This window comes from Eptesicus fuscus, chromosome 5, assembly GCF_027574615.1.
Source record: "Eptesicus fuscus isolate TK198812 chromosome 5, DD_ASM_mEF_20220401, whole genome shotgun sequence".
Lineage (NCBI taxonomy): Eukaryota > Metazoa > Chordata > Mammalia > Chiroptera > Vespertilionidae > Eptesicus > Eptesicus fuscus.
The window spans coordinates 59,375,730-59,396,296 of record NC_072477.1 but is presented as its reverse complement, the minus strand read 5'-3'; the positions used below and the strand labels follow the sequence as shown (position 1 = coordinate 59,396,296).

General features: G+C 42.1%; 1 protein-coding gene across 1 annotated transcript in view; it reads right to left on the bottom strand.

The window, feature by feature from the left end:
- Window positions 1–20,567, bottom strand: part of CEP152 (centrosomal protein 152) — a 91,266-nt gene that overhangs the window by 44,324 nt on the left and 26,375 nt on the right. The window contains exons 9-13 of the mRNA XM_008143243.3: window positions 19,491–19,691; window positions 13,862–14,009; window positions 10,260–10,351; window positions 9,434–9,597; window positions 1,214–1,418 (exon numbers count right to left, since the gene is read on the bottom strand). Of these exons, the coding sequence (XP_008141465.2) occupies window positions 1,214–1,418; window positions 9,434–9,597; window positions 10,260–10,351; window positions 13,862–14,009; window positions 19,491–19,691 (810 nt within the window). The remainder of the gene's footprint in view (window positions 1–1,213; window positions 1,419–9,433; window positions 9,598–10,259; window positions 10,352–13,861; window positions 14,010–19,490; window positions 19,692–20,567) is intronic.

The following is a 20,567-nucleotide window of genomic DNA, read 5'->3' as shown; positions in this document are numbered from 1 at the left end:
TTAGGATACTCTCACCAAAAAGTGTAAACTAATTCACTCTGCTCTAACACAATTTGAGACACCAACTTTCACTCCCTTCCTTTTTAAGAAACATATGGAAACAGTTCAAACAGCTTGATTTAAAGATGCTGAATATGCTACGGAGAAGGTGGTCTGTCACATGTGGTCGTTAACACTGAAATCAATGTTGTACTCATCAAATATAGTTACTCAGAAGAGGGAACCCGACTGGGCAGGCCTTTAACAGTAAGAACACTATTATTTCTGGAAAATAAATTAGACCCAATTAAATTTCCACAATAATAAGGCACCATAGAACATCCTGTAAACTGTGTGCTAATAGGACTGTTTCAATGAACACAATTCCTAGTTTAATGGATCAGGAGATAAAACAGTACTAACATAGGAAGTAAAAAAAAGTTTTCCATCCAGGAGGAAAAAGAATACACCATCTACATTAATCTTCCTCCTTCCCTTTCCTGTTAGTTGCTAAGTCTCTCCGCCTTATTTTCTATTGGGAGTACACATGGGCTTGAATTTGTAAAATGTGAAAAAGGCAGCTGTCCGTGGAGGGCAACCCTAAAGATCTCCGTGAGAGCACGATCTTGGGGAAATAACCTTCACCTATTTGTCATTCAAGTGTTTTAATTTCATTTTGCTTCAAGGTTGACTCTGTCACCTCAGAAGGGTCACAAACTGCTCCAGCTTCCTTTCCTCATCTATAAAGTAAGGAGAGAAACTGGAAGATATAAAGGCAGATCAGTGACTCCAACAAAACCTGATTCTGTGCCTCTCCCCCTGTAACACCATCACTACATAATTCATTTCCTTATACAGAATGACTTTCGTTACAGAAATATGGGCCAGAGAAATCTGATGGCCACCATGCTCAGTGGGGAACTTAGCTAGATGTTAGTGCATGATGGTACAAGCCAATCTAGAGGAAATGCAGATACCGTGTTACATAGGTTGGATGCTTCCTTGGATTTGTGATAAAAAAAAAAAAAATCATCTAATTTGCATCTCATTTACTAGGTGCCGAGAGTAACCAGAAAATGTATTCCTTTAAGTGGCATTCCCTTCTCTAAAATTTACTTCTAAGAAAGTCAGATGAAACCCTGAAAGACAAAGGTTTAATTTAACTGTGAAAACTGTAAGCGTTTTCTTTGCTGAGCTCTTTAAAAATGGCATTTTAGCTCTACAAACTACGAACCTCGACCGCGATGCTCTGTACATCCTTCTCCACTTGCTGTAGGTCTTCGATTTTCTTCCGACAGCCTTTGAGGTCACTCTGCAGCTGAGACACCAGGCGGCGCTTCACGGAGTTGCTGCCCAGCAAACGCTGCACTTCTGCTTTCAGCCTCAGGATCACCTCATCCTTGGAAAGCTCTCTATCTGGGTCTTCTTGTTGGGCCACGCTAATGGAGAAATGGCCATATTTAAAATCAAATCAAGTAACAGATCAAGCATGGTTATTCCTTAAAAGCTACAAACTGCAACGGTGGCCATGTGTTTGACCTATACAATCCTATGCCAGTATTTCAAAAGCAATTTTAACATGTTAAGCGCCCAGTCAGTCACCGGTGACTGACATATACTTTCCGTCCGGAAGACAGAACGGACTGGGCGCTTAACGTTTTCAACCTTTGTCAGACACAAGGGCATCCCTTTGGCTACATCCCCATGTACAGGAATACATTTATTCCTAGGAGGACCACTCCCAAGCTTAGTCCTGCTGCCCCATTGAAAGGTCAGCCACAGGAACTTCAATACGGCACGTGCTTTTGTTTTTGATAAGCTGCACGATGTATGTGCATATATGAGTGTCCTTTATGACTTCGGGAGAAATACAACAAAACAAAGGAGGAAAAAATAGTAAACACAAGTCATCCTAATCTACAATTTCTGTATTTCTTTTACTAAAACACAAGTCTAAGTGGATATCAGAGCAACTGGAAAAAAAAAATAACAAAAATAAGAGCCATTTAATCCCAATTTTAGTTTCAATAAATTTCAAAACCGCAATGAGAATTTATGTTCCTTCTCGTAATGGGTTAAAAGAACCAGATTTATCTTCCCGCCTTAAAAAACTGGAAAACCAAATAAAATATCTGAAACAATGACTGCCGGTTGTTAGGCAATGGCAGCATCGCACAGTGGTCCCTGAGAAAAGAAGAGCAAACCAGGGGAGCCCTCGGCTGCCACAGCTTCCTGCCTGCCTTCTCCGGGGTGGAGCACGGAGAGGACACCCAAACAGGACCCAGCAATCTCAGGTGCAAAGACTTCAGTTTGGGGAGGACAAAATGGCTAGAATTTGAGGAGGAAAAGAAAGCCACACAGAAAGAGAGCTCTAGAGCTCTATGTACGAACGTGAGGAAGTTACCTCAAGACCCGGAAAAGAACAGAGCGGGAAGTATTTGCATTCCAATGAGCCATAGTGGGAAGACCTCCTAATTCAGAGCATCAAATACTGCCTGAGTAATGGGGCCAAATAAGCCCCAGATTAAAGGCTGCTCTAAACCTAATCTCACAAAACCTATAAAGTAGCCTCAAAAGGATAAAGTGAATTCCAGGTAACTTAACTGTGTCACAGGAAAAAAAAAATAACAGTATTTTAAAATATACAGTAAAATCCAACTTCTAAAATACAAAATTTTAAGTGTCCAGCACCTAATCAAAATTTACCAGGCATGCAGATAAGCAGGAAAGAAAATAACCAGGAGATAAATCAATCAATAGGCAATGAACCAGAAATGACACAGGCAATAGAATTAAGTATACCATATGTTTAAGAAGGTAGAAAAAAATCAAACATGATGAGGATAGAAATGGAAGACATAAAATAGATCCAAATTGGACTTACAGAGACAAAAAATGACAATATGGCCGAAACCGGTTTGGCTCAGTGGATAGAGCGTCGATCTGCGGACTGGAAGGTCCCAGGTTCAATTCTGGTCAAGGGCATGTACATTGGTTGCGGGCACATCCCCCGGTGGGGGGTGTGCAGGAGGCAGCTGGTCAATGTCTCTCTCTCATCGATGTTTCTAGCTCTCTATCCCTCTCCCTTCCTCTCTGTGAAAAATCAATAAAATATATTTTTTTAAAAATGACAATATGGTTGCCTAGAGCTGTGTGGGAAGGAAGGGGTAATGGAGAATAACTGATAATGGGTATGGGGTTTTATGGGGTGGATATTAAAATGTTCTAAAATTTGGTTGTGGTGATGGTTGCACAACTCCGTGACTATACTAAAAACCACTGAACAGTACTCTTAAAATGGGTCAATTTTATGGTTTGTGAAATATATAAACAAAGCTGTAGAAGAAAACAAACAAGCACAAACACTATATGAGTTCCATTCGTATGAAGGCAAACCCAATCTATAGGGTTTAGGTATGAATATTAGGTCTTGAAAGGATAACAACAATAAACAAAAACAGAAAATGATTGCCATAACAGTCAAAACAGCAATTACTCTCCAGGGTGTGATTGGAAAGAGGAATATGGGCAGTTTCTTGACCTGGGCAGTGGTTCCATGGGTATTCACTTTAAAATCATTCATTAAGTTTATGCTTCATGTACTTTTCTTTTTTTAATATATTTTATTGATTTTTTACAGAGAGGAAGAGAGAGGGATAGAGAGTTAGGAACATCGATGAGAGAGAAACATCAATCAGCTGCCTCCTGCACACCCCCTACCGGGGATGTGCCCGCAACCAAGGTACATGCCCTTGACCGGAATCGAACCCGGGACCCCTGAGTCCACAGGCTGACGCTCTATCCACTGAGCCAAACCGGTTTCGGCCATGTACTTTTCTTTATGTGTTGTATTTCACAATTTTTAAAGGTTTAAAAAGTAAACTAAACTATAAAAACACTAGAAAAATACCACGAACAAAATTTTAAACAGGAAAAATGATAACTTTCAACACTGGCTAGGTACATAGAAATAGGTAAGTCAGGAGGTGGGAAATAATGCAAACTCCAGGGCTACTTGGCAACATGTATCAAAGGCCTCACATAATGTGCAAATCCTTTAGCAAGACTATTCCTCCACATCTTAAGGAAATAATCAAAGATGTGAATAAAGACTTGGCTACAAGGATGCTTGTAATAATAATGTATTATTTAAAATTTAAAATTTTAAACAGTGTGTCACTAACTAAAATATATTACACTCATCCACATATCCATTAGTAAATATCCTATCCTATATAATAAAAGCCTAATATGCAAATCGACCAAACAGTGGAAAGACCGGTAGAACGACTGGTTGCTATGACATGCACTGACCACCAGGGGGGCAGACACTCAATTCAGGAGCTGCCCCCAGGCCTCAGGCCCCAGGCCAGCCAAAGGCAGGTGCCAGTGGGGGACCCCCCCATCACCCCACAAAGGGAGGCAACCAGCGGCGGAGGCAGGGGGTGGGGCCGGCAAGCAGGCGGCACCAGGCCAGCCAAGGTGGGTGCCAGTGGGGGCCTGCCCGATCACCCCGCCGGTCGCCCCACAGATCGACCCTGATCGCTGGCCAGGCCTAGGGACCCTACTCGGGCACAAATTTTGTGCACCAGGCCTCTAGTATATAACAATATCTACTGACTAAAGATTTCAGAATGTATTAAGGCACATTATAAAACTATATTCTACATTATTTTCTCTTAGAAACATCAGAACAGATGTGGAAATTATATACCAAAATGTGCCTTGGCCAGTGTGGCTCAGTTGGTTGAGCATCGTCCCAGGCACTGAAAGGTCGCCAGTTGGATTCTCGTTCAGGGCACATGCCCAGGTTTCAGGTTTGATCCCAAGTTGGAGTGCATTTGGGAGGCAACCGGTCTAGGTTTCTCTCTCACATCGCTGTTTCTCTCTCTCTCCCTTCCTCTCATTCTCTAAAATCAATAAAAACATATTTTTTTAAAAGGAATTATATACTAAAATGTTAATAGTGGTTTTCTTCATGGGATTCGAAGTAAGATTATAGGTGCTTTTAATTTTCTTGTTTTCTCAATCTGTATTTTCTTTTTTTTTTTCCATAATAAAGGAGAAAGTTACTTCTAAAAAAAAATAAATATTGATAGCATGTACCCTTAAAATGATGTTAAGAAAATGGAACCCAAAAGGAAAACATAATTGTGAGATAAACAGCAAATTCCAATAGAGGGGCTTCCAAGAAAATAGTTGACCAATATTTCTCAAAACGGTCACAGTCATCAAAAAGAAGGAAATTCAAGAGGAACCTAAGGAAATATGACTCCTAAATATAATGTGGTACCCTGGATGTGATCCTGGGACAGAAAAGGGACATCAAGTAAAAACGAAGACCAACCATGGATATATCAGTCAATGATACTATATCAACATTATTTCATTAATTGTAACAAAGTACTGTGCTGATGTAGGATGTTAATAGGGGAAAATGGGTGCAGAGTATACAAGAACTCAAAATACTAATTTTGTTTAAATCTAAAACTGTTCTAAAAGACTAACATTTATTTCTTAAAAAAGATATAAATAGTATCTGAGTTAAAATTTTTACTGTTTTCAGTTTCAAATGATCCCAAAGGAAACATTAGTGTATAGGCTATGTGTACACACACTCATGCATACAGAGAGAGAATTAAGAACATATATAGTTTTAACATAATAAAAGGAGCTCCTTCCAATATGCTACATGCTATCAATATACTGTTCATATGTGATATATATGTATCACAGTGTATATATAGATCTCAGTGTGTGTGTGTGTGTGTGTGTATATATATATATATATATATATATATATATGCCTGTATATATAGATCTCACCTATTTTAACCACTTCTATCTATATAGGAATAGAATATGTAAATATAATAGAAATAGACTTATATAAGAAATAGAATATAAAAAATATTAAATGCATCTGCCCATGCTGTGAGACATGGTGAACTGACTTTAAGCAGAACACTTATTTTGCTCAGTTAACAAATTATGCATCCCTCATTTCTTTCCTTACTGACTGCTGACCACTGAAACAGCACATCATGTACTCCTGGAGGGAGCCAAGTCAGAGAGCAGAGAAAGTGCTTGCTAAAATAATTTTCTCTTCTTTCCCAAAAGGGAAAAAGTCAACGGGGGTGACCAGCCCTGCATAAGGCTCACTACTGAGCCCTGTGGAAGTTGGTTCCCCTGAATCCAAATAAACTGTAGTCCCTTGTGAAGCCTGCTGAGAAGACCAAAGGGAAAAGGCATTCCACTTGTTAAATGTTTATTATTTGAGCTTCGCAGCCAACTATAATAAGGGAGAGGAGAAGCTGTGTGCAAGCCACATGCAGATTTAGTTACTCAAATTCCATGAATGTGAAACAGAACACTGGGGCTAAACCCTTCACATTTACCAGGCGGTAGCTTGAGGGATGTAGTAGCTGGGGATAAAAGCTTGGAGCCGCTAATAATTGGGGCTGTGATTTGAAAGCAGCTCAAGTCAACAAAGAACAAAAATTCTCGACACTGGGAAAACCGTTGCTTCCTCTTGTTCTAATAATCACAGGCCAGCAGAGGAAAAGGACAAATCTTCTCTCCTATTACAACTCTCACACTGATCTAAGAAAGAAAATATCTACTTTCTCCTCTAAACTGAATTCTTATCTATTAAACTGTGGGTAGGTGGGATGACTGTAGCTGAATCTTTCTTCACATAGCCTGTGTTTCATTCAATTCTTCTCGCTGAGCCTCAATGGCTACCCACTATGTGTTAGTTACTCTCCACTTTCCCAGTTGTACATGGCTGGTATTCCCTTTCCCACGACAGAGAGGTGGTCTCAGAATTATTATCTATGGGAATGGGCTTTAGATTACTAGAAGATTTTGGCTATGAGTATTACTGAAGTAGAAAGAGCAAAAGTAGAATACATTTTAGTAGACAGTGTGATGAAGTCAGTCTACTTGAAACTATATATATATATATTATATACAGATATATAACATATATATTATTATTATTTACCCAATTTCCAAGCTAATTATGGCATAAATTAAAGCAATAATATACTGGAAAGAAAGCTTTTCTGGCGTGAACTAAATATTTAAAATAAAAGACAAAGAATGACGTTTAAGGCCAAATGGTTTGACTGTCATGTAAACACAGAACAACAGGTTTACGTGACAGTAAAGTTTGGGGTTCAAGTATTGGCTCTGCTGATAATGGTCCACTTTCTTGGGCAGAAGAGTTTAGCTCTTTGAGCTCTGATTTTCCCAATTCTAATGTGATTAGTGATAATGGATCTATTGCTTTTCTCAAGGTTGAGATGTGGATCAAGGACCTTTTATAAAGAATGTGTTGAGTAAGAAGTGGATTGATATAAGGTCTGATCAATGGTGTATTTTAACCAATCATCTATTAAATATTAATAGTAACACCTACCATTGATTAAGTGCCTCACGTGCTAGAACGTATTACAAAAGGTCCTTTTTATTCATTATCTGCTTTAATCCTCACTTGAACCCCCAAGATGTACCCTATAATCCACTTATAGAAAAAGCCTGATAAGAAAACAGGCTTAGAAAAGTTAAGAAACTTGCCCAAGGTCATAAAGCTACTAATAAATGGCAAAACTATTATTCAAAACAAAATCTGAATCATCTGGCATCAACAGGAAATGAGGCATTCACAGCAGTAAATTTTCCAGATGACATTTTAACTTTAAAATTTTGTGTAAATCTGTCTAAAAAATGTGACACATGCATCCTCCTGCACTTTAATTAACTAACCAAGCTGACCGCTTTCTTGGACAACCTGGGATCACATGGATCTGCAGCTCCATCCAGCCCGCTGTGCTCCCATAGACCTCTCTCTCCTTGCTGAGCTGTCTGGCTAACCCATGGCAGTGCCTTTCCCCACCCCTAGCCCCAGCTACTCTTCCATCAGATAACTCCGTGGTCGGCAAACTGCGGCTCACGAGCCACACGCGGCTCTTTGGCCCTTGAGTGTGGCTCTTCCACAAAATACCATGGCCTGGGCGAGTCTCTTTTGAAGAAGTGGCGGTAGAAGAAGTTTAAGTTTAAAAAATTTGGCTCTCAAAAGAAATTTCAATCGTTGTACTGTTGATATTTGGCTCTGTTGGCTAATGAGTTTGCCGACCACTGAGATAACTCATGGGGGTACAAACAAACCCAAGTCAATAATGGCCCTGGCCTAAGAGCTGGACGGTGACTCCAACGAAATACACCGCCTAATTCAGGTCTGTGGATTTTCCTCCTTGCTTTCTTACGGATTGTCTCTGTGGTCTTTGGAGACGACAGTCGCTAAAGACTGACCTCCAGATAAATGGGGCCTTACCAAACTAAAACATACTGTTTCACAGTATTTCCTGATCACTGGAGATTTCAATTTACTGAATCGCACCTTACAGTTCTAAAAACAAAATCCAGTACTAAAATACACAAGTTCTACAAGCTATTGTAGAGCAAACCGTTCGGGAGACTTATAGGCTTGTATTTAGCTGCCTGATGCCTGAAACACAACAGGAAATGGACGCTCCCGCTAAACAATAATGATGGTAAACTCAGTCTTGAACTGGAAACCAGATGGTGACGGTGTGGGCCAATGCACTCCAGAAAGGCTTTCCTTAGCCTGAATGCAGCCTCTTCCAGACAGGCTCCGCTCCGCCTTCCCCAGACCAACAGAGGGAAGGTAAGTACCCCTCTGTGCACTAAGCATGTCTCCCTCTCGCCACCAGACAGAACGTGAACCCCTGTGGGAAGGGAGTGCCTCTTGCTCATCTTCTGTACTCCACTCTGAGCCTTGCACCACACCTTCCAGAAAGCAAGTGCTTCACAAATGTGCATCCTCTCCGCCATTCATCTTTCAAGTGTTTAACGTAATGATTCCTAAATATACTCCCTCCTCTTACACCACATGTCCTCCCCCCGTCAGTCCCAGGGAGGGACGATAACACAATCCCTTCCATAGGACTGCTAAAATAGCCGTGTTAAAAATCCCTATTTTAAGACAAAATCCCTATTTTAAAAGTAAGGCCACAGTAAGATTCCTAGGGAAAATTAATGCTTATTTTCTCATAGACTACTGATAAATGCCAGATGCCTGCCTTCAACGGTGTTAATATAATAAAAATAATATGCTTTGCCTTAATAGTAAAACAGATCCATAACCTCAACTGTAGAATTTACGTACTTGGTGTATTTTAGCTAGATTAGTCATTTTTTACCTTACTAAAACTGATGTGCCTATTGGTGCTGAAGTGAGCACCAATATCAGTTCTTGAGGTTTCTGTTCATTTTGATATCAGACATGTGCACTTCATCAGATATTACTAAAACACACTGCCCCACATTCAAGGACCCCTGGTCACCTCATGCCCGGTGCCAATTGTTTACCAAGCCTCATCAGTATTATTAATGCAGACTCTTCCACGGTAAACTATTTTCTCCATACCTCTTAACTTTGGATTTTTCCCAGTTGGCTTTTTTAATACCCAAATCCACGTATGATTCCGTGAGTTCTGCATTTAATTCTCCTTCTGAGTCACTTGGAAGTATTCCTAGTCTTGCAGCAGATTCATAGAGAGAAATTTCATCTTTTAGTTCTGTTAATTCTTCCTACAACACAAAATTACTGAAAGTTATTTTCATGACTTTCCTATAAGAAGGAATCAGGCATTCTGTCTATGCTTCAGATTCATTTTACTGGTCAAGAGGAGGCAGAAACGCTTCTTCAAATACACGTTAGCGCACGTTAAATATAACTTTACAAAGGCCAGCGCGGATCAGGTTTTCCAATAAACTGAATGGAGGAGCGAATACATGAGGAAGCACATGCAAGTAGCTCCTCTCACACTCTGTTCTCCTCCATGAAAAGTATCCCTGCAGCTGAGGTACCGGTGGCAGCACTTTTTGGCTCGCTAGACTGGGAGACAGAGTAGACTGGTTTCCCAGCAACGGCTGTCCTTTATAGTCTGCCAGTGGCGAAAAGGCAAGCCGCCTCTTTCCAGTGGAGGTACCAGCAGGAAATGTCAGCAGCGCCGGAGGAGGGGGTGACAGCACCGCAGCGGCGCTGTAGGTTTCCCACGCCCGTAGATACCCTTTTCTCTGGGGCACACACACAGACAGGCCCCGGGCTTGACTACCCAGCCGTGGGGCGAGACTGTGAACAACCCTGATGGGCTGCGTTGGAGATGGTGCACTGCCTCTTTGATACAGAGAAATCCAAGGCGCAGAAAGGTGACGTAATCCAGCCATCTCTTCCGAGGGGCCACGCTCACCTGCAAAGCCCTGTTCATGTTTTCGCTCATAGAATGTGCCTTCTGCGCTTGCTGCAGCTGGAGCCGGAGCTGAGCCACCTCCTGGACTGAGCCTAGGGGGGGAAGGGGCACAGAATACACCAAACGTAAATGGCCAAAGCACCTATGGGGTACAGAAGACATGAATCCACTGAGGCTACAGAAGGTGGGATTCTGCTTTATTACATTTTATTATCTATTCAGGTGCATACAGGAATAGCCAGGGGGACCCAGAAGGCATAGGTCCAAGATTTAATATGGCTCCCCATATGTCTTTGGGAAGTTAAAAACATGGGCTACTCTGACCTTGCTGTGAATCAAATCACGTCTCCACACCTGAACACTCCAGAAGTCCTTTAATAGGAGCATAACATTCCAACTCATAGAAAGCCAAAGTGAAAATTCCTTGGAAACCATTTCTGCCCTCTAATAAGAAAACTACATCTGGTTGCCTTCAGCTTCTTTCTAAATGTTTTTATTTCCGCCACCCTGACCTCCACAAGTGAAAGAAGCCTATTAGAATTATGCCTCTGGAACTTCAATAACCTAGTATTGTAAATAAAACACGGGAGGTTCCCATTTACTTTTTTTCTTGTTTCTCTTATTCTTTTTTTAAAGTTTTTATTAATTTGAGAGAGGAAGGGAGAGGGATAGAGAGATAGATGCATCGATGAGACATCAACCCGCGCGCGCGCGCGCACACACACACACACACACACACACACTGGAGATTGAGCCCACAACCCGGACACGTGCCCTGACCAGGAATGGAACCCAGACCCCCTGGTTCAACCACTGAGCCACACCCACATGGAGTCAAATGAGGTGGTGTGGGGGGAGGAGGATTCCATTTACAAGGAACTTTATTGGGTTTCCTCAAAAGAAAATGAGCATCTGGGAAATGTTTAAGCAAAGTAATGATGACATATTATGCAACTAAAAAAAAATCGTATTTTCAAATCCTTTAATGGCAAGGAAAAAGGCTCATAGTTTATGACATGGGAAACAAAAGAATACAAAACTAAACAGAGAGGGGAGACCTAAATAGACCATGGTCCAAATTTTGATCACAACACACACATTTAGACAATCGTTGACATTAGTACTTTTGATTTGCTTTGTTTTGTTTTTTTTTAGAGAGTGGGAAAGGGAGAGAAAAACATCAATGTGAGAGTGAAACATCAATCAGTTGCCCTTGCACGTGCCCCAAATAGGGCTGGGGATCGAACCTGTAACCTAACTTTTTGGTGTTTTTTTTGTAAGAGAAAGCTTCTTTAGAAAGTTTCAGAGGTAGATGATGTGAGCTTTAGAAGAACTGGGCTCAGGAAACCAGGCAGAGAGACAAAAGAAGGGCCCTTGAAAATCAGGAGAAAGAAAGCAAAGTGCACTAAAAAGAAGACCCCAGTGGGCGTGCTCTAGGGAGCAAAAGAATGAGCTAGGTCCTCTGTCTTGAGGGTTTTAAAGGTGGGGATCTTAGGGGAGGTCTTAGCGGCAGATCTCAACAGAATATTCATCAGCTTCCCAGGTGTGTCCTTTCAGGGCTGTGGTCTCCACTGATTGGTGGGCGCCAGGGCAGGGGACCATTAGTCATTGCAGCTGGACCTGATGTCAGCCCTGGCATGCAACTGAGGCCTAACGTTATCTCTAAGGGGTTAGTGCTTAAGGGAGTGGTTGTGCAAGGGCCTGCATGGGAGTCGAATGAGGCCACTCTTCAGCCCTTTGTCCCTCCTCTAAGCGGGTCTACCACATGACTAGCGGCATGCCAGGGGAGGAAAGGTCAGGGGAGGGTCCGAACCGCATGACCATCAATGCAAAGGATCAGGAAGTCTAAACCCATGACCAGAGACACTCCAGGGGAGGAAAGGTCACCCTGGGGCAGGTCCTTGTTTTCCTAGTTTTGCCCATTGCCAGGTACCCGGGGATTTCTGCCCAGGGGAACTTCTGTACCTGGCCCATCATCCTTGCTCTGCTCATGTCTACCACATTCCCCACTCCGGGGTCATGGCTCTGATTGACTTTTGCATAATCCACTCATATACACATTGTACCAATAGTCAGAATTGACTTAACATGCCAAAGTGTAACTTTCATATATATGTTAATTAATAACCACTGAGCTATTTCCACAGCATGGAAAATAAAAATCTAATTATTATTGCCTTTTACTCTAATATCATTTTATAAAAATAAATAGGAAATCAAAAGACTGCTGAAACTAATGATAGGAAGCATATTCTCAAAGTTAATAGCATGGAGACCATAGGAGAAATCTTAAGCATGACAGCCCTGGATGGTGTACTCAGTGGCTATAGTGTCTGCCCCTGCACCAAAGGGACATGAGTTCGAAATCGGATCAAGGGCACAGAATGGGTTGCAGGTTCGATCCCTGGTCCCCCTCCTACCCCTTGCCCCCGCCCCCGGGCACGTGCAGGAGGCAACCAATCAATGTGTCTCTCTCACATCAATGTTTCTTTCTCTCTCTCTCTCTCTCTCTCTCTCTCTCTCTCTCTCTTTCTCTCCTCTCCCTCCTTCCCTTCCAGTCTCTATAAAAATCAATGGAGCCTGCCTGGTGTGGTTCAGTGGTTAAACATTGACCTATAAACCAGGAGGTCACTGTTCAATTCCCAGTCGGGGCACATGCCCAGGATGCGGGTTCGAGTTTGGAGCGTGTAGGAGGCTTCTGATCAGGGCCCAGGCCAGAGGTAACCAATCGATGTGTTTCTCTCTGTCTTTCCCTCTCTCTTCCACTCTCTCTAAAAATCAATGGAAAAATTGGATGAGGATTGATTAAAAAAAAAAAAAAAGCATCACTGGCTTCAATTGACCAGGTAAGTGGCTATATTCCATTGTGAGAGGGAAAATAATTTAAAAAGTTATACAAAATGACAGAACTACATGATCAGTGATAAATTCTAAACAGCAAAATATAACAGGATTTCATATCATTTTTAGCTTTCAGAGATAGAATCTACATTATAACATGTAATTTATTATTCAATTTTTGAACATTCAGCTTTGGTACATTTTCAAAAGCAGGGAATTGTCTATGTGTGTGGCCTTCATTTCACTTGAAGGAAAGACATTCAAATGTCTACTGCAGTTACCTCTGTGCAGTAGAATTATTGGTTATTTTTATTTTCTACCTTATATTATCTGTGTTTTCCAAATTATCTACTAGTAATAAATATGCACTAGCTCTGACACATGTATAATAACGATGTTTAAAAAATTGTCACCAGCCCTAACCAGTTTGGCTCAGTGGATAGAGCGTCGACCTGCAGACTGAAGGGTCCCAGGTTCGATTCTGGTCAAGGGCATGTACCTTGGTTGCAGGCACATCCCCAGTAGGAGTCGTGCAGGAGGCAGCTGATTGATGTTTCTCTCTCATCGATGTTTCTAACTCTCTATCCCTCTCCCTTCCTCTCTGTAAAAAAAATCAATAAAATGTATTTTTAAAAAATAAATAAAAAATTGTCACCAATGATCTTGTTTGTCTTTTCTGGGTCTTTATCATTCAAGGCTCCTATGTCCTCTCTGCATAGTATCCCAGCCTTCGGGGAGACCACAGAGCCTCAGACACCTACCTGAGTGCAATAAGTTGGCACACTGCGTTTGACTCTCCTCTAGACTTCTGGACAATCTGTTAATGATCTCCGTCTTTTCTAATTTGGTTGCTTCTTGATTCCTTTCCAGTTGTTTCACCTTATCTTTCAAATGACAGCAAATGTCTTCCTAAATAGAAAAAGTGTTCAAGAAGTCATTTTTATGATCCGTTATTAAGTATTAAACTATCAATTGTCATTCATGACTGGGTTTTAAGTCAACTATAAAATCATCACATGGCAACATCACCTCTTCTACAAGGGTAAGTGCACGGGGCTGGGAGTCAGGCGAACCAAGTCATGCGATCTTGGGTGAGTCATCAACTCCTCAGTCTGTTTTTTCTTTTGGAATTTCACTAACAAAGGTTGAATTCCATGATTTCTAAAGTGCCGTCTGCTCTACATTCACAAGATACTGCTGTCCTAGAACTAGGTCCTATACAGACCAAAGGAAAGGCAGTACGTTCCTATTTGCCAGTGTAAGTGTCCGTAGACACAGGCAGGCCACTCTGACTCCGAAGCATGGAGTTTCTATCCCAAGACAGCAAGGACACAGATAAACACACAGAGCCTCGCTCGACTCTGAGCATCCAAAAGCTCATTCAGTTCTGAGCAGCCAAAAATAATCTCTCCGTTTTATGAACGTCTTCTAAACTTGATCTGTTCCTCATGTTTTTCCTTCTACCTTTTACATGTCTTATTTCTCTTCAAAGTCTCCTTGCAGGTGCCTAAGCAGTGCCTTACACATAGTATTTACTACAAAAAAATAAACAAAAAAACAACTTAAAAATAAATGACAAAGAACCACAAACAGGATGAATGTGTGCACACAGGCATGTGTGTACCTGTATGGGGATGTTTAAATATAGAGCATGTACACAATGTATTCAAGTTTCTTAAAAAAAAAAAAAATGTATTTGGGAGTAGTGAGTCACGGGAGTGCCGAGCCCCTGTAGGGGAAATCATCACCTCTCATTCAAAAAGGGCTTTACAGGCTGAATTCCAAGCCAACGGAGCATGAGAAAGGCGGAGAGGTAAACTGGCTGAAGTTCCCGGGAAAAGCCTGAAGAAATGAATAGAAAGAGGAAAACCAAGAAAGGGCTTTAAAGCAGAAAGAAAGCATTGGGGGCCTGATCCATAGGAAAACCAAACGCCTAATAATGCCCTAAGGATACCACCCCAAAGCACACCCCATAAGGATACTGACAGTGCCCTTAAGCAGAGGAAAGGGACTCTGAAGTCTCCTGTTTTGGCTTAACAACTCATGTGAACTTTGTGTTCTAGTTCACAATGTAGCCATTTCTGCTTTAAATTTTTTCTTCTGAATTTGTGGGCAAAATGGAGCTCCTGGAAACTGTCCGTGTTTATCCAACGCTGCCAGCCTCTTGGCCACGCTGCCGGTCCCCAGGCCAGCTCGGAAAGCAGGGCTCTCACGCACACAGTGAGCGCCCTGGAGCCAATGACAGTGTGAACGTGTGCGCAAGAGGGGGTGGGGAGAGAACTAACGTTTACGAGCTGGGGAGGTCATAAGAGATTTAACAAGAGACTGCAAACTGGGGTGTTTTGTGTGTGTGTGTGTGTGTGTGTGTGTGTGTGTGTGTGTGTGTGTGTTTAAAAGGTAGATATGAAAAAAATTGTAAAAAAAAGACAGACCATGGTGATAATTTGACTACACGCATCAATCAATTAAATCATGCTGTTTCCTGTTGACATGTTCAGGAAAACAGATTACACTCATAAACTGTGCAACTTAAACACCGAAAACAAATAACACAAAATGAATGGCTCCATCTTTTCCATGATTAGCTTGAGTGATGAGAACACTCAATTCAAGACAAAGACAGACATCTTTTAAGGCTGAAGAGACAAGTGGGGTCATAAAAGAGTAATAATCACTGAGCCCATGGAAGCAAATAAAATTGAACAGATTTCTATGGCACAGCCAAAATGAGGATTAGGCCACACACACACACACACACACACACACACATCTGTGAGAGTCGCTCAGCCAATGAATGAGTTTAAATTTAATATAACGTTAAGAGAAAGGTAGGAAAGGGATCACGTGAAAATCATGACACAGAAATCTTCACTGAAAGCTGAAGATTTCAAGATCAGAATGAAAAAAGGTTTTAGACCCTCAAGGAGATGGAGATCTTCCCGTGACACGTCCGCCAATGGGAGGCGTACTTGGAGAGACAACCAGAGGTTCTAGGACATGACACTGCCGTGCACTAGAGACACAGAGGCAGGGTAGAGGAGAGAATCTGGGAGACAGCTGGCCAGGAGCGAGTTCTGTCGCAGAGAAACACTCCGAGCTCTGAGCAGCTCGTCTGCTCTCATCTTCTCTGTCACGCGGGGAACCTAGAGAAGCTCAGCCAAAGTAAAGAGAACTGTTACAATGTGCTGTGACTGTGTACAGTCCTTCCCACGCAGAAAAGCTGGTGGCTGAAAGACAACAGGAAATTAATACTATAACTTCACAAGCCATGTATTTCTCAAAATATACTAGTTACAGAGACATTTTTAGAAAGCCCAACTGTCATATGTGGGATATGATGATCATAAACTGAGGAACAAAAATAGAGCCAGAGACAAATGGCAGGGGAGGGGGAGGTTAGAGAGCAACCAAAGGACTTGTATGCATGCCTATTAGCATACCCAATGGACACAGACACTGGGGTGGTGGGGGCTTGCCTGGGTGGGAATGGCTGGGGGGGGGGGTCACTCAGGGAAAAAGGAAACATATGTAAAACTTTAGACAATAAAAACATAAATTAAAAAAAGAAAGCCCACTGTACCATGGATGGCTAAGTTAGGCAATCACCGTGTTGAATTTTGTCTTTCAAAATATATTTAAATATACATCAAGCTAGTTTACATCCTGATGTTTAGCTGTTGTTCAATAAAGGTTTGCTAAACAGGTGAAATAATGTAATTAATCTACAACTGCAGGCACTTCCCAGCAAGAATGTGTTTTTCATAAAGCGGTGATTTTTAAACTTCTGCAAGGGAGAAAAATCTGAAGAAGCTCCCGGGTCTTCTAAAAAAAAACTGCATATGCTCACACCCAAAAGCAACTCCTGCCCAGTTTCAGAGGATTCATCGATGTCCCGGGGCCGAGTCCCGACTGCCTTAGAGGATGCCAGGGTAAGAATCGCTCTAACCAGGAACACTTACTCCGCGTGAGCACCTACTCTGTCAACACTGTGCACGTCAAACACACAGTGCATGGGCACAGTCATGGGTAACTACATGAGAGCTGCTCAGAACCCAGACACTGGCGAACGTATTCAAGTTCATTTACTGAATTATCCAGTTATTTGTTCCTTGCTACTTACTTTGTAAGACTTGTTCTACTTTTCTTTGCAATCTGCTGAATAGAGTGTAGCAGATAAATGTTCACCCGAAAGGGAAATAAAATACAGCTCCCTCTGTAATAACTCTTATGAAGAAAAAGCAGGCAAGGGGTAAAATGCAGTATGTACGTATGGCTACCAGTTATGTAAGAAAATCTACATCGACCCTCTCCGTGTGGAACAGACTCAGTGCATTTTCAGATGACAGGCAGGCATCGCCCTCGCTCCTGGTGGATTTTTACAGCACCTCTTGAGTCAATTTAGATTCTGAAATAATATAGACTGACCTTTCATTAAAAATACTACTGAGGCAACTGAGAGCAAATGGAGAGCACAAAGGGGCACCATCATGAAACACTCCCAGAAAGAAACAACGAGAAGCACTTTGGAATCAGCACTTTGCAAAGCAGTTGTGCAATTAAACACAAAGGCCTATATCCGTGCTGTGCTGTGCTATGCTATTTAAGAACAACAACAAAACAGTCACAGAATGTAACCGCGGAAAAAAAGACCTTAATCAGCACCTTCAGTGTATGGTTCAGGGGTCTGAAGCCCATTCAGCACAGAGTCAAGACTTTGTTCTCTGCTCCAGTCTAAGGTTCCTCTATGGACGGGGTCAGAGAATCGAGGATGGACTGGGCTCAGGAGCTGAACACACAGGAGTTCTCTCAGCCCTCCCTGTAACTGTGCCTAAGGCAGCAGAGAATGGAGACATCCTCAAGTAACCCACGGTGCAAAAGCCGCCAGATTCCACTCCTCTCATCATCCAAGGAGGACCATTCTCCATGTCTAACCTTAATGCTATTCCCCACACACAGCCAAAGTTAACAAAACTATATTTCAAATTCCATTTGTTTATATATTATATAAAGTAAATTTTCAATAATTTGACATAGCGTTTGTCTTTCCCCACCCCTATATATGCTCCACACTGGTCAAATTCATAATAAGTTTCTCTATAAAAAGAATAAAAACATATTTAGGAAAATGAACATAATAAAAACTCATGTAAATGTACATAAAACTAAAATAAAATGGTATACAAACAATTATTATTGCCAATAATGCATCTTATATAGCTCTATCTAAATAATGGAAAATGTCAGAGTCAGCTGTATAAATAAGAAATAAAAACCCAAATCAGAATGAATTTTAAGTGTAGTGGAATTTTCCATACCTTCACATCTTATTTTTCTTCTTCTCTTCCTTTGAGTTAAATTAGTTCTGAAACTGCATTAAGGAAAATGCGCTCTGAAGTTTTATTCACTGAAATGATTACCTTGAGTTTTGGAGCTCAAGCAAACCCCCCACCTGACTCACCATCAGCTTACAACATCCTATTCCCTTTGGGGCTAAAGTAATAAAAACTGTGAAATATGCTCAAGTCTCAAACCTCAATAATTTTAGATCGGACTACCTTCCCTCGTTTATTATGCTATTCTCAAAATGACCTCTTCTCTCAAGAACCATTTCTAGACAGTCTTAATGATGGGCTTCTTACCAAAGGCTGGGAGACCCAAGAAAGGTGTTCTAGTTGTCAAGCTCCCAGGACCAGCCCTCAAGTGCACGCCGTCTCCCAGCACACTCATTCCTTCCGTCTGGATTTATTCCAGGACAATATGTATAAATACTCTACAAGTAAATGACGAGCACTGTGAGAATCCATCCTACCACAGGAAGGGTTTCCAAAATCATGCCTGCCTTAGGGAGTATGCATAAATAAAAAATCTTTGTCTTTAAAATTTTACTTACAATAAAAAACCTACTGCAAACATCCAGAATCTATACTAATAAAAGAGAAACATGCAAATTGACCGTCACTTTGCGATGCCCACAAGCCAATCAGGAGTGAGTATGCAAATTAACCTAACAAAGATGGAGGCAGCCCCGCCGCCCAGCCGCTCCAGGCCTCTGGGCAGCATGCATGCAGGCGTGGAGCAGCTGGGCAGGGCGGGTCACCTGCAATGAGGGGGAGGGCGGGGGGTGGAGGGAGCTACAGGAGTGGCGCTCCGGCTGGAACGAAGACTGAAGGCTCCGGCCAGAGCGAAGACTCCAGCCAGAGCAAAGACCTGGGTCCCGGGTGCCGGAGGAAAACCGGTGCCAGCAGCCAGGGGAAGGAAGGCCTATTGCACGAATCTAGTTTCTATATGAAGAACCTCTAGTTTCTATATGAAGAACCACAAAATGTCAGTTACACGACAGAACGGTTTTGCTTATTTTGATAACAGCTGCTCATTTGAAATCATCCCAACCTGTTCCTTAAGAGCAGCCACCGTAGCATCCAACTTGTTTTGTAAGGACAGCACTTGCTCCTCGTACTTGTTGGTAAGGCCCGCCACGACGCTCTCGTGCTGCTCCCGGGCGCGCTGGAGGGACTCGGAGTGATGCAGGTCCAGCAGCTGCTGCTTCAGGCTTTCCAGGGCCATTTCCGTCGTCCTGGACTTCTTAATCATCTAGCAGACACACGACAGCCACGTTTATGGTATGTGATTCTGTGCTCTCTTTATTAATGTTAACTCCCAAAATCAACCATGCTTTAATGACAGGAGAGAAGGGTCTCCCCATGGTGGCTCTGGTTCCTTAAGATTTCCCTGTCTGGGACCCACCAGGCCCATAGGGGCTGCAAACATTATTCACTGAGGAGAAAAAAAAAACTAGAATTACCCGAGATGACAATGTGGGTACCAGACAAGGAACCTGTGGCTACTACACAGTCCCAGTGCTGTTTGCATTGCTCTGTGAGCCAAGTGTGGGGGGCAATCGATTGTTAGGTCACAGAAAAATGACAACTGTTTCTTGAAAGACTGACGAAACTTGTCAATGGCCACTTACTAAAAACACGGTTTTGAAAGCTATAATGGTACAGTTACAAAATACTGGTAAGCTAAATACTGGCTCCCAAAAGATGTCCGTGTCCTAATTCCTGAAACTTATGAATACCTTATGTTACACGGCAAGAGAAAATTGAGGTTGCGGACTGAACTGAAGTTGCTAAACTGATGGCCTTAAAATAAAGAGATTGTCCCGGATTATCTGGCTGGGCCTAATGTATCCACATGGTCCTTACATGAGGAAAACTGAGGCAGAAAGGTCAGAACCAGTGACCTCTGGCTCTGAGGATGGAAATGGGCCATAAACCCTTTGCATGTAGCCTCTCAAGGCTAGAAAAAGCAAGAAAATGGATTCTCCCACTAATACCGTTGTAATTAGCTAGTTATTCATAATGGCAAAGAAGGCAAAGGGAGGCCAGACATTACAGGCCTGTCATCTGGGCAGCTTCACCAGAAAGCTGCCACTTCACACTCCCCAGGGAACTGCTGGCCCATTCC